Source organism: Equus przewalskii, chromosome 9 (genome assembly GCF_037783145.1).
Source record: "Equus przewalskii isolate Varuska chromosome 9, EquPr2, whole genome shotgun sequence".
NCBI classification, from domain to species: domain Eukaryota; kingdom Metazoa; phylum Chordata; class Mammalia; order Perissodactyla; family Equidae; genus Equus; species Equus przewalskii.
The window spans coordinates 21557624-21571855 of record NC_091839.1 but is presented as its reverse complement, the minus strand read 5'-3'; the positions used below and the strand labels follow the sequence as shown (position 1 = coordinate 21571855).

The following is a 14232-nucleotide window of genomic DNA, read 5'->3' as shown; positions in this document are numbered from 1 at the left end:
CATAGGCTCAGCAATTCGCCCAAACTAGTAACAGTGACAAGCCAGGCTCTAAACCAGGCCACCTGGCTCCAGAGCCCTCAAAGGGCTGAAAAGTACAGCTGTGGTTTCTCACAGGCAATGCACCAGGAACGCACATTACTGGCGGATCCTGGGATTCGCGACTGCTCACTAGTTTGTTACTGTGAGGCCAGGAGTGGTAGTGTTCCTTCAGGGACATTTGACTGACTCACCACTGAGTCCCCAGAGCGCAGCAGAGCTCATAACACAGGGCAGGAACTCAGTAATCACTCACCTAAGGAAGGGAGACTCAATTTATCCTATCTGTTCAAATAAAGGTGTGGAGGTCTGCAGTCTGAAGTCCAGCTTGGCTTGACAGGTATAAAAAGCAGAGAGAAATCATAAAGGAAATACCACCAGCCCACAGGCAGGTAACAGAAGGAGGCAATGAGCAAAGGAGAGGGGTGGGGACAAAAGAGAGAGAGAGAGAGATTATGCCATGTAGCCTAGGGTGGATGGCTGCTTTCCAGCTCCACCAACTGTCACCATGGGGAATGGCTGGTAAAAGCAAATCTGGCTTTCCACAAGAAGCCAAAAGGGCCAGGTTTTTATATGTGAAAAATCTCGTTTAACACATGCTGCAACATGGATGAACCCTGAGGACATTATGCTCAGTGAAATAAGAGAGTCACAAAGGTCCACATACTATATGACTCCTTATATGAGGGACCTGGGTAACCAGATTCATAGAGACAGAGAATAGAAGGGTGGGTGTCAGAGGCTGGGGGGAGGGGGCACGGGAAGTCAGTGGTTAACGTGCACGGTTTCAGTTTGGGGAGACGAGAAAGTTGTGAAGATGAATGGTGGTGATGGGTGCACTACAATGTGAATGTACTTACTGCCAGAGAACTGTACTCCTAAAAATGGTTAAAATGGTAAATTTTATGTATATTTTACCACAAAAAAGTAATTAAAAAGAAATTGAAGTATTTTTTAAAAATCTCATTTACAAAAGGTTGGTAATGATTCAGAATCAATGTAACGCTTTGCTGGCCAGTGTGAGGCCTCTGCCATAGGGTTTCAGGTTCAGGATTGACCCACGGGGATGTGGTTAGAGGTGTGGAGTCACTGAGCTACTGCAGGGACCAGGTTCTTGTTTTCCTGCTACCTGGGCTGGCACACAGGAGGCTCTTCATCAGTATTTACCAAGTGACTCTAAGTGGAACTTACAGTAATCTGTCATACAGAGGCCTGGGGACCAACGCTGAGCACTAGTTATGTTGCCCAAGGGTCTCTGCCCCAGTGGATTACTACAGGGGGAGGTTCTTGCAGTGAGGTCTCCAGACCACCCACAGCCTGGATCACCCAGGAGGCCTCTCCCAGCACACACCTGAAGAATCAGACTCTCTGGGACGGGGCCCAGGAAGGCGCACGTTCAGGAGACTCCAAGGGATGCTTTTGAACAATGAAGACCCCCTGCCCTGAGGCCTCTCTGAAGAAGAGAGAGGGGGGTTCTCAAACCCAGAGACCATGCAGGGGAAGGGGAGAAGTGTGAACCTCCTAAAATCATCTGTACTTTCATGAGAGGGTTTAGAGTTTTTGTCAGATTCTCAAAAGGATCCACCATTAGTGAGGCGTTAAGAGCTACTGATACAGAAACAATCTTTGTGCTGCAGCTACATGGGTCTCTGTGAAATTACAGTCATCCCTCAATATCCACAGACTGAGGGTGCTGCATCCGCAGATCATAAACAAAGTAAAGTACACAATCCAAGGGTGTTTGATCCTCGGTTGTCTGAATCTGCAGATGCAGAACCTGTGGATACAGAAGGCTGACTGTAATTCCAATTCACCACTGCAGAGAACGATCGAGTCTGACACACCGCCAGGTTTCCAAGGCCCACAGTCCTTGCTCACGTTTGTGGAATGAATGAATTGCGCAACAGCCATTTTCCACTTCGCATAATTTGTCAAAATCCAGGTTAACTGCCACCTCTTTCAGAAGGCCTTCCTTGACAGCTCCCCTATTCCATCAAGACCAGGTGCCTCCTCTGGGTTCTAAGGGCCCCTGGCCTCCTTGTTTTCCAGCTCTGATCAGCCTGTGGAACAACCATGAGCCCTCTAAGGATAGTAGAGGAGTGGTAGTGGTTAAGAGTCAGGGGTCTGGGTTCAAACCCTGGCTCTGCCTCTTCCCAGCTCAGGGAATTCATTAAAACCAGTTTGTGCCTCAGTTTCCTCATCTGTGAACTGTGGCTAAAACCAGCACGTCTCAAAGAATCACTGTGGGACACAATGGGTTACTGTGCCAAAGGCACTTGGAACATATGCTGCGGGTGCTGAGTGAGCACCAGTTATTCTGACTCACTTCTGGGTTCCCAGCATTGCCCAGCCTAGAGGGCTTCAGGATGTTTCTGCTGGCTGATGTGAACATCGTGGACACTAGTCCCAGAGGTTTATGTGACTGCTTCCTAAAAGGAAGTGTGGGATGACTGAGGTTTCCCTCACTGAAAATGCTCTGTGGGATGACCCTGACCTGGCTGGGGAAGGACCGTGGATTCCAGTCCTGTCTCCACAGCAAGCCTGAGTCCCCACCCCGTCCGCGAGCCCTGGGGTTCTTAACAGTGTTTTCTGCTCTTGAAAGCTGTGAATTCTCTCCTCAGAAAAACTGACAAATGCCATGGCTGGAGATAGTTCCATGGAGTTCAAAGGACCCCTTTCAGGCTGGTTCATGGACCTCATCACGATCCTCATGTTAAGCAGCCCTGTTCTATTTAAAATGTATGAAATAATCTGATTCACATACACTTTTCTGTGTGTACGTACAAACAAATTATACACATACACACAAATGAAAGCTGAGATACCAGAATTTAATGGCAATTATTAAATTTCCTTAGACTTAATGCTGTTTGGGAGAAAACAAACAAATTACCATAACTGTTCAAATCCAAGATCCCAACAGTTGTAAGAAACACCATTATTTTATACATCACTAAAAGGACAATAATTATAAAACACTATCAAGTGCAGATGCCCAAGTATGACAATTTGTCTTTAGAAACAAGGAAATACAGAATTATCGGGGGGAAACAGATGGCAGCAGTGGCCCTGGGCTCCAGGAACAGTGAAAATAAAGGGTTTGGGCAACCTATAAGGCTCTTCTCCCCAGATCACAGGACTGGAGTACCCCATGAATGAAAACAGGAGTCCTCCCTTCTCTTCTCGCAAACAGTAATTATTGTTAGTATCTGACCCATCTCTGTGTCCCCAGCAGTCACCCAGCATGAGGTCACACACACAGGCAGTGGGTTGGGGGAGAGTCAAACAGACACACCTGGAATCCCAGCTCTGTCACATACTAGCCCTACGACCTTGGACAAGATGCTCAACCACTCGGCGCTCCAGGTAGCTCATTCTATAAAAAGGGAGCCCTCCTTACCTCAAAGGGTGGACATAAATAACCTCATAACATATGACATAATGGCAACTAACAGCTGTTAGTATTTACTATACGCCAAGTACTGGGCTAAGGGCTTCTTAAATTGATTATAAAGATAGATTTTAATGACTTCCATTTACAGATAAGGAAAGTATGGCACACAGAGGGTAAGTAATTCTTACAAGCCACACAGCAAATAAGTAGTAGTACACAGCCTGACTTCAAACCCAAAGCCTTATATATAGAGTGCCAGGTGGAGCGTGGCACTGGGCAGGGAGGTGCCCAGGTAACAGTAAGGAAGACAAGTGCATTTTCAGTATTGCTGTAGTAAATACACCTAGTGACTTCTTGGATTAAAGTGAATTTCCAAGGCCCATCTGTTCGGAGAAGGTGACCCCAGCTTCTCCTACACTCTCCCCTCCCTGCCCCTGGCTGGCAGGAGCATGGGTCTGACCCTCTAGGGCAACAACGGAGACTTCCCTGCCTTCTAGACTCACCAGCAGGCAGTGCACGTACTCGGGGCCTCCCACGAGAGTGGTGAAGGTTCCCAGCTGTTCCGCCAGGGCCAAGAGGACCTCGTCCTCATCGTAGATGGTGTCTGTGGGACCAAGACAGACCGCGTTACAGTCCCACCACAAGTCTGAACCCAGCCCCGCAGTAACCCAAAATGTCAGCACTTGCAGTCTCCCCACCCTCCACCTGGGCTGGCACAGAGACCAAGGCACAGGCTTAGGTCGGATGACAGAACACCCTAGTCCTACTTCTGCCCTTCGCTTGGTGTGGGACTGGGGGAGTGAGACCGCTTCTCTGAGCCCATTCCTGTACCTGTAAAGTGGTGCCCGTACATGGCCAGCACCTCCATTACATTCAGGTCACACCCGCAGGAAGACCTGCCCTGACCGCCTGCTGTAATACCGCTTACCACTACTCCCACTTCGTCTCTCTTTCTGGCCTCAGCACTCACTACCTAACCCCCCAACTGGAATGGAAGCTCCATGAAGATAGAAACTTGGATTTGTTCTCCATCTTCAGACTGACAGCACAGAGTGGGAGGGCATTAGATGTTTATGGAACATCTAATCATGCCTTCAAATGGCCTATTAAAAAGAATGTTTTAAAACGTACTGTGAATTAGTTTAACTGAACCCAGATCTTTTAAAGGGAAAATCCTCCTCTTTCCTGAACTTGAACAAATGTCAGAAGTCATGACGAAAGGCAGATCTCAGGCCAATCTCTTGTCTCAGGGATCCTGCATTCAGGTCTTCACAACAAAACTATGAGGTGTGTTTAGGGCAAACCTGGGATACCTGAGCACACCTTTCTTTAGTATTTACCTCAGCATGAGTCTTTAAATGACAGCCTACTTTTCAGCCCTTTACAGACATACACATGACTCAACTTAGAACCCACTTGATGTCTCACAAATTACGGCCAAAAATTACCAACACTGGTCTCTTTAACACAGTAGGGATGTCATGTGGTAATTTTCCCCTTATAATACTGGTTCTATATGTATTAGCTCAGAGAAGACTTTTTGCTTGTCTAAAACAGTATCATCATTTCTGAAAGACACGGCCTATCTGTCATTTGCTATTTGAACATTTTGCAATGGATGGAAGCCCAAAGCAAAGAAAACCTGACGTTCCTTGAGACTGCAACAGCTCAAAGAAATTTCTCACCTGAATCACTAGCTCCTCTTCAATCTTACAGCTCCCACACTACTCTGTCCCCACAGTTCCTCTCATCTGGATTATTAATACTATATTATATGTGACTCCACAATAGAACGAAGGTAACACTTACATACTAAATTCTCTGAATCCTCATAATGGCCCTAATACATATTATAGGATTGTTCCCATTTTACAGATGAGGAAATAAAGCATGCCAAGGCCAGAACTGAACCCAGGCGATCTAACCCCAGGGTCTCTGCTCTTCGTCACTGTCTCCCAAGTCGACATCCTGCCTCTGCCGTTCTTTTGCCCATTCCACCTTCTCAACACAATTCTGCATGTGCACAGGTTTAGTTCTCTACATCTCATCCTACTTGCCCCCTACCATCTATCTCCAATGGCTGCCCTGCCTTCATCTACTGGATTAAACATAGACTGCCACCTGGCATTCAAGACCAGCAAAATCCAACCCACTATCACCCTCCTGCCCCCGCGCCACTCCTTGAATCCCTCATCCTGGTAAATCACCATGTTCAATCCTGCCTCCATGTGCTGTTTACTCCTGCCCATCTCCCTCCCCAGGCTGCCTTCTCCACTACCTCATTATAGAATTACCAACAGAAGGCAGAGTTTTCTATGGACCAGGCTCTGTGTGGAGCATTTAATCCTCCCAAAACCCTCTGAATTAGGTCCTATACTTACACCCCTTTACAGTTAAGGGCACTGAGGTAAGAAAAGGTGGAATGGCTCACGCAGGTCTGTCAAGCAGGTTGGCAGCACAGTTGGGTTTTAAACCCTGGTCACTTTAACTTTATTTTCTTTCCAATTGTTTAAACACTTCGTTACACTGCTGTGCCACAATCCCTTGCCCCAGAGGTTGTCCCTGTCTCAGCATTTGAAAGCTTTCAAGTCTAACACATTACCGATGGAAGCCACTTGGTTTGGGGTCATCTGCTCAGCGTCACATTATGTAGATACCTACTTCTCATGTGGCGTTCAGGGGCAGACCGTGCTCCTCAGTCATCAGCTGTGTGACTGTGGGCAAGTCCCTGCAAGTCTCTTTAGGCCTCAATTTCCCCCGTGTCAGATGAGTAAGGAGTAACAACCTCTGCCTCTTTCCTCCCCAAGATCATAGCTAGGTTCAAGTGAGAGGATGAGACAGGAAAGAGTTTCATTAGTGACACAGCACGGTGTGACTCTGAGCTTTTATCTGCACTCTCAATGAGTATAAAGTATGAAGCTGTAGTAAGAATAATGGGAACAGAGGATTTACTCTTAATCAGTGGTCCAGTCTGTGGCAGACATTGTACTAAGCGCTGTGCACACAGCTTCAGACAGGAGTGCTTGGGAATAGTCTAATCACTAACACTAGGCAGCCCTCACCACATGCTGGGCACTGATATGAGCACTTTACATGTTATCTTATTTCATCTTCATAGCAGGTTATACTATCACACCCATTTCACACATGAAGAATCGGAGGGAGGCAAATGTGAAATACCCTGCCCAAGGTCACACAGCTAGAAAATGGTACAGCTTGGATCTGAGCACAGGCAGTCAGGGCCCCAAATCTGTGAAATTAGTCATTAACCAATGCTGTCAAGTTTGGAGCCAGCATGACTTTCTCCCCTCCAGGCCACCTCCTAACTATATGACCAAATAAATTACTTCACCTCTCTGTGCCTCATCTATAAAATGGGGACAGTGGTCTTACCTACTATAAGGAGCTGCTGAGAGATTAACTCGGATAACAATATTGACATACATTTACTGAACACAGGCATTGTTTTCAGGACTCTATGTGAACGAACTGAATCCTCACAAGAAATATTGCCAACTATACGGTAGGCATGTAATACGTGTTAGCAATTATTATTATGATTATTTAATGCTCACATCAGTACTACACCAAGTGGATAATTATCCCCATTTTATACCTAAAAACTATACACAACAGTGAAGATAAGTAACTTGTCTAAAGTCACCAGCTTCTAACTGCTGGAGCTCCAATTCAAACTTGGGTCTATATACTTCCAGACCCCTTTCAATAAACCCTACCCCCATCTCACAGTGCCTAGCAGAGGGCAGACACTTACAAATATTCTGTTAAATCCACAAGGAGGCCTCTCTCTTATCTCACAGGAACCACTCCCAATAGTCCCCCAGTCCACTTGGGCCCTTGAAGACCACTTCGTTACCTGTAAGGAAGGGCAGAAGCTCACTGCGGGTCCTTTCCACCCCGAGGGCCAAGGCGATGGTGGACAGCTTCTTGATGCTGTTGAGGCGAAGCTAATGAGAGAGAAGAAGAATAGGAGGGGAGAACGTTAGCAAGTCCACAGTTAACAGAGTACAACAGATCTGGACAAGCCCCTAGAAGCTTCGCTAAGTACGTGTCAGGATGCTGAATAATAACTCGGCAAACACCTACCGAGTAACTCTTGACCTCAAGTCATTAAATTACAATGGTAGCGGCAGCCTCAGCAAAAGCATCCACTGGGTCTTAACTGAGCCGAGACCCACTCAGTAGCACTTTCCAAGTCCACTCTGTCTAAAACTGCGGCCTGCCTCTCCAACACTCGCTACCCTCCTCTCTGCTTTTGCCCCTCCTGTACTCCGCACCATCTAACAGGCTACGCTTCACATTCTGATAGTGGCAGCCACGTTCACAGCACACTATTCTATGCCGGGTCCAAGGTTAGGCACTCACGCACCGTCTCATTTAACTCTCATGACAACCCTGATGTCAGAGGGTTATAGGACCCGTTCTATAGAGGAGGAAACAGGCTCAGGGAGCTAAAGTCCCTTCTAAGGGCCATACCACTTGGATGGCATGGAGCAGGGACTGAAACCCAGGACTATCAGCTAACAGTAAGGAGAACAGAACAAGCAACATTACAACCTTGCTAATAAAATAGGAGTACTGTTAGCAGAAGCAATACCACTAGTGTAATGGGTTAAATAGTGACCCCAAAGAACTATGTCCCAGTGCTAACCCCAGTACTCATGAACGTGAAAATAGGGTCTTTGCAGATTTAATTAAGCATTTCAAGATGAGATTATCTTGAATTCAAGGGGGTCCTTGGGAAAAATAGAAAATATATATTTTGGTCTCTGCTCTTAGTCCCTGGTACAGGGCTCCTTAAACCCTTGTAATTTTCTAAGTGATAAGAACACTAGGAGTATCTTGTCTTAATATTTGGTCTCTGACCCCATCCCCGACACCAAGCTCCAAAATCCTTTGGAATTTTCTGGGTGATAGCACTGTCCTTTTTTCTAATGAGGTGACTCTTGATGGGCTCCTGGCCACCAGAAAGAGCAAGCCAAGATTAGAAGCTTGGCACTTTCAGCCCCATCCCTCACTCTCCGGAGGGGGGATGGAAATTAAGTTAATGATTGATCACGCCTATGTGAGGAAGCCTCCACAAAAATCCCCAAAGTATGGGGTTCGGGGAGCTTCCAGGTTGGTGAAGACATCCACACACCAGGAGGGTGATGCACCCAACTTCAGGGGAACAGAAGTTCCCATGCTCGGCATTCTCCCAGATATCACCCTATGTATCTCTTCACATGGCTATCCATCTGAATCCTTCATCATTTGTTGTTGGTGGTGCTGTCAAGTTGATTCTGACCCCTCACTCCCTGTGCACAGCAGAGCAGAACCTTGCCTGGTTGTTTTGTACCATTCTCTCATCTTCTGGCGCTGTATCAAACAATGCTCTGCTGCTATTCATAGTGTTTTCATGGCCAATTTTTTCAAAAGTGGATGGTAAGGTCCTTCTCTAATGTCAGATTCTGGAAGCTCCGATGAAACCTGTTCACTGTAGGTGACCCTGCTGGTATGTGAAATACCATTTATAGCTTTCAGGATCACAGACACATGCAGCCGCCACAGTATGACAACCGATAGATGGGTGGTGAGGTTCCCTGACTGGGAAGTGAACCTGTCCACGGTGGTGCTGAATTTTAACCACTAGACCACCAGGGCTGGCTATCCTTTATCACACCCTTTATTATATAATAAACTGGTAAATGTGTTTCTCAAGCTCTGTGAGCTGTTCCGGCAAGTAACTGAATCCAAGGAGTGGGGTCAGGGAACCTCCGATTTGGACAGAAGTTGTGGATAAGCTGTGGATAACTAGGGGACCTAGTACTTGTGATGTGCGTCTGAAGTTGCTGGTAGTCTCACAGAACTGAGTCCTTAATCTGTGGGGTCTGCGCCAGCCACAGTTAGAACTGAACTGAATCATAGGACTTCCAGGTGGTGTCGCAGAGTATTGCTTGGTGTGGGGGAAAAAACCCACACATCTGGTGTCAGAAGTGCTGAAAGTGGTAGTAGTGTGAGAATAAAGAAGGAATACAGGAAGAGCGAGTTTTCTCTACACAGCCCTATATCCAATGACAGTACCCTTATAAAAGACAGAAAAGGAGAAGACACAGAGACATACAGAAGGGAAAACCATATGAAGACAGAGGAAAAGATCAGGGTGATGCCTCCACAAGCCAAAGACCGGCAAGAACTGCCAGCAGCCACCAGAAGCTAGGAAAGAGGCATGAAATGTATCTTCTCAGAGCCTCCAGAAGGAACCAACACTGCTGACACTTTGATTTCAGACTTCTAGCCTCCAGAACTGACCGAATATAATTTCTGCTGTTTTAGCCACCATATTTGTGGTGCTATGATGTGACAGCCCTAAGAATATAACCCATGTGGCTCAAACACACAACAGGTCTCAGGCTGAGCATTGGTGTGTTAGGATCTTGTTTGATCCTCTTAGTCCTAGGGAAGTAAGCACCAACGAATACCCTCTTTCTTCACTGAGGAGACAGGCTCAGAGAGGGAGAGACACCTGCCTAAGTGAGAACTGAGAGAGCTGGGATCCAAACCCAGCTGCTCTGATGGCACGGCCAGCTGTGAAACCCATCCTTCTCGTTTCTCCATGGGGCCTCTCCTCCCTTGCTCACAGGGCTGTGGCCAGAACGCAATGAGATCATGTGTGTGAGAGTGGAAGGAAACGCCCTCGTGAATGAGTAAGCTACTGCCAGGCACAAGTGGGAATCTTCTCCCTGGAAGGAAAAGCAGGACAAGAAGGGACCAGGGGTTCCCTCAGCCTGTTCTTTTCCCAGGCCCCATACACTGCAAGGAGGGCTGTGATGACTGAGGTCCTACATTAGTTCAGCTCTCTAGTTTAAGGGGTTTAAGCATCTCTTCGGGATCATGGACAGTAATGAGAATCTGAAGACATGCTGTGGCGGTCTCTCCTCAGAAAGACACGCACACCACAGTTTTCATCCAATGTCACTGGGTATTTGGACTACCCGGGCTTGAGGTGGTCCACACATTCAGCTCCCTGGTAGTAAAAGGACCTTGAGATTAAGTATTACAAGGCCTGCATCTTATTTTTAGACAAAAAATTAAATGTCTATAGACCTATAGCAACAGATTAAAAACTAAATATGGTAGACACTACCGGTGAGTCTGAGCAGTCAGCGTGCAAGTGCTCACGGTACCGGCCTGGAGGGTGGCAAACTTTTCCTGTAAATTGCCAGAAAGTAAACACTCTGAGCTTTGTGGGCCTCCTGGTCTCTGTCCCAACTACTCAACTGTGCCCCTTGCAACACAAAAGCAGCCACAGAACCAATGATATGCAAACAAATGGGCATGGCTGTGATCCACTAAACTGCACTTGCAAAGCAGGCCAAGGCCGGAATTTGGCCTATAGGCTGTAGTTTGGTGTCCCCTGAACTAATCTTTCAATGTTCTGTATGTCCGAAATTTTCTGTAACAAAATACCAGGGCAGTATTGACTTAGCTGCCTGTTTCTTTCTTCTCTGTCACCTCCAAGTTGGATCTTTGTGTTCTTCTCTCAGTCAGGCTATGGGGAAATGTGCACATGTGCCAGGGCCACAGCAGGTGAGTGGCATCCCTGAGAACAAGGAGATGCTGGCAGGGAATAATCATAATGACAGTAACAACAGCAGCAAACATTTATCAATTGCTTACTATGAGCTTGGCAGCATTCAAGTGCTTGACATGGATAATTAACAGATTTAATCCTTACAGCTGTGCTGAGGCAGGTACTGTTACTAGAATCCTCCTTTTAACGGGTAAGGATGCTGATGCACAGAGAAGCTGTCACTTGCTGAAAAGCAGCACATCTGGGACCAGAAGCCAGGCAGTCTAACTCTCAACCGCAACATCACACTGTCATTTAGGAAAGAGGCCCATGAGAACCGGCTGTCTCGGACACCATGGAGAACTCCTTCCTTCTACTGCTGTCCTTGGAGATTCTGGTTTTGGTTTTGCTAAGAATGTCTGCTGGTTTCTTCAGCGCAGATGGCACCTGGAGTGCTCCAGATAGGCAGCACGGGGTGCTGCTTTGGAGCTGCACGGCCTGGGTTCAAGGCTAAGCTGCTTTACATATTAGCTGTAGGACCTTGGGCCACTTCTTTGCACCTTTCTGAGCCTCAATTTTCTCATCTGTGAAATGGGGATTATAATACGTATCCTCAGAAAGTTATTGAGTACAAAGTGACATAAGACTGGGAACACCCAGCACTAGAGCAGGATCAATAACGGCAGCTGTGGCAGCCTCACCCTGGCAGACAGCATCTTGATTTCGTTCAGGCATCAGGAAGGACACGTGGTGCTGGCTAGTTGTCCATCAGTGTCTCTTTTCCCTTCTCCCATAGCGACGGAATAATAATAGCAAACATTTCCATGGTACTTGCCATGTGCCAGGCACTGTGCTTTCAAGTTTCAACTCATGTGATCCTCACACAACTTCATGAGGTAAACACAAGATCCTCCATTTTATAGCAGAGATCAAAGGCACAGGGAGGTTCAATAACCTCACACAGCCCAAGGGGGCAGAGCCGGAACGTGAACCTCAGTCACCTGGTTCTTAACCAGTACCATCCCTCCACATTTCTGTTTTTTTAATTTAGGGCGGTGGGTGCCATGGATCTCCCCACCCTTAGCACGTCTAATAACGACCACAATTTTGAAATAGAGGTGAACATAAACAACACTAGAGGTATCTGCAATAGCTGAAAGGAGATATGAACAGCCATAATTTCCACTGGTGACTGTCAGAGGTTTTGCCAACGTGATTCATAATATTCTATTATACTACAATTCATGATAGAAGTAAGGTGAAATTTGAGTTAAAGGTTAGCAAAAATAAAGATGTTATTTTTCCCATCCAACTTAATAGACCTGCCCTAGAATTACAGATGAGCCCTACGTTAAGAGCTCCTGCACTGGGCTATAGTGCTGCTTATCAACCCCTGGTTTTCAACTTTGCACACAACCTCCCTGCCCCCCCCAACTCACCTCCTGCCCCCCACACACAAAGACACATCTGAAACACCTTTGCATCTGCATGCGACCATGAGACTATCGTCTGGCCAATGAAATCCAAGTGGGAGTGGCGTGTGCAACTTTTATGAAGTGTGTTATAGGGAGATGGGGTCACACCCTTCTTCCCTCCTTCCTGTCTGGAATGGGGCTTTGATGGCTGGGGCTTTAGCAATCATCTTGGGGCCTTGAGGTAACCTGAGGATGGGGACCGCCAGATGGAGGACATACAAGCAGAGTACAATGTGTAAGAGCCTGAGACTCTAACGCCATAGAGTACCACACCAGCTTGGATTGCCACCAGACTTTTTAATCATGAGTCAGAAATAAACTTCAAGCTCATTTAAGCCTCATTTATTTAGAATTTCCTATTACTTTCAGTCAAACTTAATTCCAACTAACTCAGCACAGAACCTAGTTCGGGACAAAGAGACATGAAGGCAAGTCGGTTAAGGAGATTCCAGGAAAGATCTTCCTCCATGATAAAAGGGAGGAGGACAAGAAGAACCTATTTGTCCTGGGTCGGCCTCTGCTTTCAGTGTGGTTCCACAAGGACTTAAATAACAACAGATCCTGCATGAAGCTTGTGACCACGTGAAGCAGGTCAAAAGAAGGGCATACTCTGACCCAGTTCTGTGATATCCTTGAGCTGCTGGACTTGCTGTACGAGGAAAATACGAACCCTTATGTGTTTAAATGACTGCTGGTTGGGCCATCTGTAATATTCCTCATAGAGCAGCTATCAACATCAATAAGAAATCTTCACTGTCCCTTGATCATGTCATAGCCATAAAAGACTGCACCGTGTACCGTCCCCCAAGCACATCCCCATGAAGCACCTACTACACTCCACATAAATAATTCCATGACAGCACTTACCACCTTGGCCTGGGACTGCCTGGGTCCCCAGCAGCCCTCAGCACACAGCCTAATACATGGAGCCATAATAAATAAAATCTCCCTTTCTGCCACCTCATCCACCTGTAGAAACACTACCCACTTTTTAAGACCCACTTGACATTCAACCCATGGAGCTTCCCTGATATGAACATGTACAGTACAATCCCACACAGAGTACCTCTTCCTTTCACAATCAGAGTACAAGTCAAAGGCTTCATTATGGACTACAAGGCCCAATATGATCTGGCCAGTCTTGCAATCCATTCTCACCTCCCACCACCTCCTTTGCTCCCTGGGTTCCTGTCACAATGGCTTCCTTGATAGTAACCAAAAAGCAAACATCCATTCTCAGCCCAGGTCTTCATACTTGCTGACTCGCTGTTTCCTCAGCCTGAGACGCCCTTCCCCTAGACACTCCCAGGCTCTCTGCTCACTTCATGCAAGTCTCTGCTCAATCCTCATCATTAGACTACTCTGAGTAAAACAGCACACTCCATCACTTTCTATATTTCTGAACTCTTATCACTCCCCACATACACTTCTTTGTTCGCTGTTTCTCCTTCTCTGTAGAATGTGAGCTTCACAAGGGCAGGGACTCTGTCTTCTTCACTCTGTGCCCCCAAAACCTAGGACAGAGCCTGGTACAGAATAAGAGGCCAATACATATTTGCTGGACTGATTTTTTTAAGAAATGAATACAATACAGATGTTAGCACAGCAAGAGGGGAAAAAAAGTATCTGGGGGAATATGTTCCAAACTGTTACCGTTTGGTCTAGCTGGCGGTTGACGATGGGGAGCGGGGTGTGTAACGTTTGTGCTTTAACAAGGAGCCTCAGCCTGGGGAAATGCGCACTGAGAGACAGAA

The 14232-nt window shown here is 46.7% G+C and overlaps 1 protein-coding gene across 1 annotated transcript in view; it reads right to left on the bottom strand.

The window, feature by feature from the left end:
- Window positions 1-14232, bottom strand: part of PPP2R1A (protein phosphatase 2 scaffold subunit Aalpha) — a 39843-nt gene that overhangs the window by 17408 nt on the left and 8203 nt on the right. The window contains exons 2-3 of the mRNA XM_008540558.2: window positions 7308-7398; window positions 3934-4034 (exon numbers count right to left, since the gene is read on the bottom strand). Of these exons, the coding sequence (XP_008538780.2) occupies window positions 3934-4034; window positions 7308-7398 (192 nt within the window). The remainder of the gene's footprint in view (window positions 1-3933; window positions 4035-7307; window positions 7399-14232) is intronic.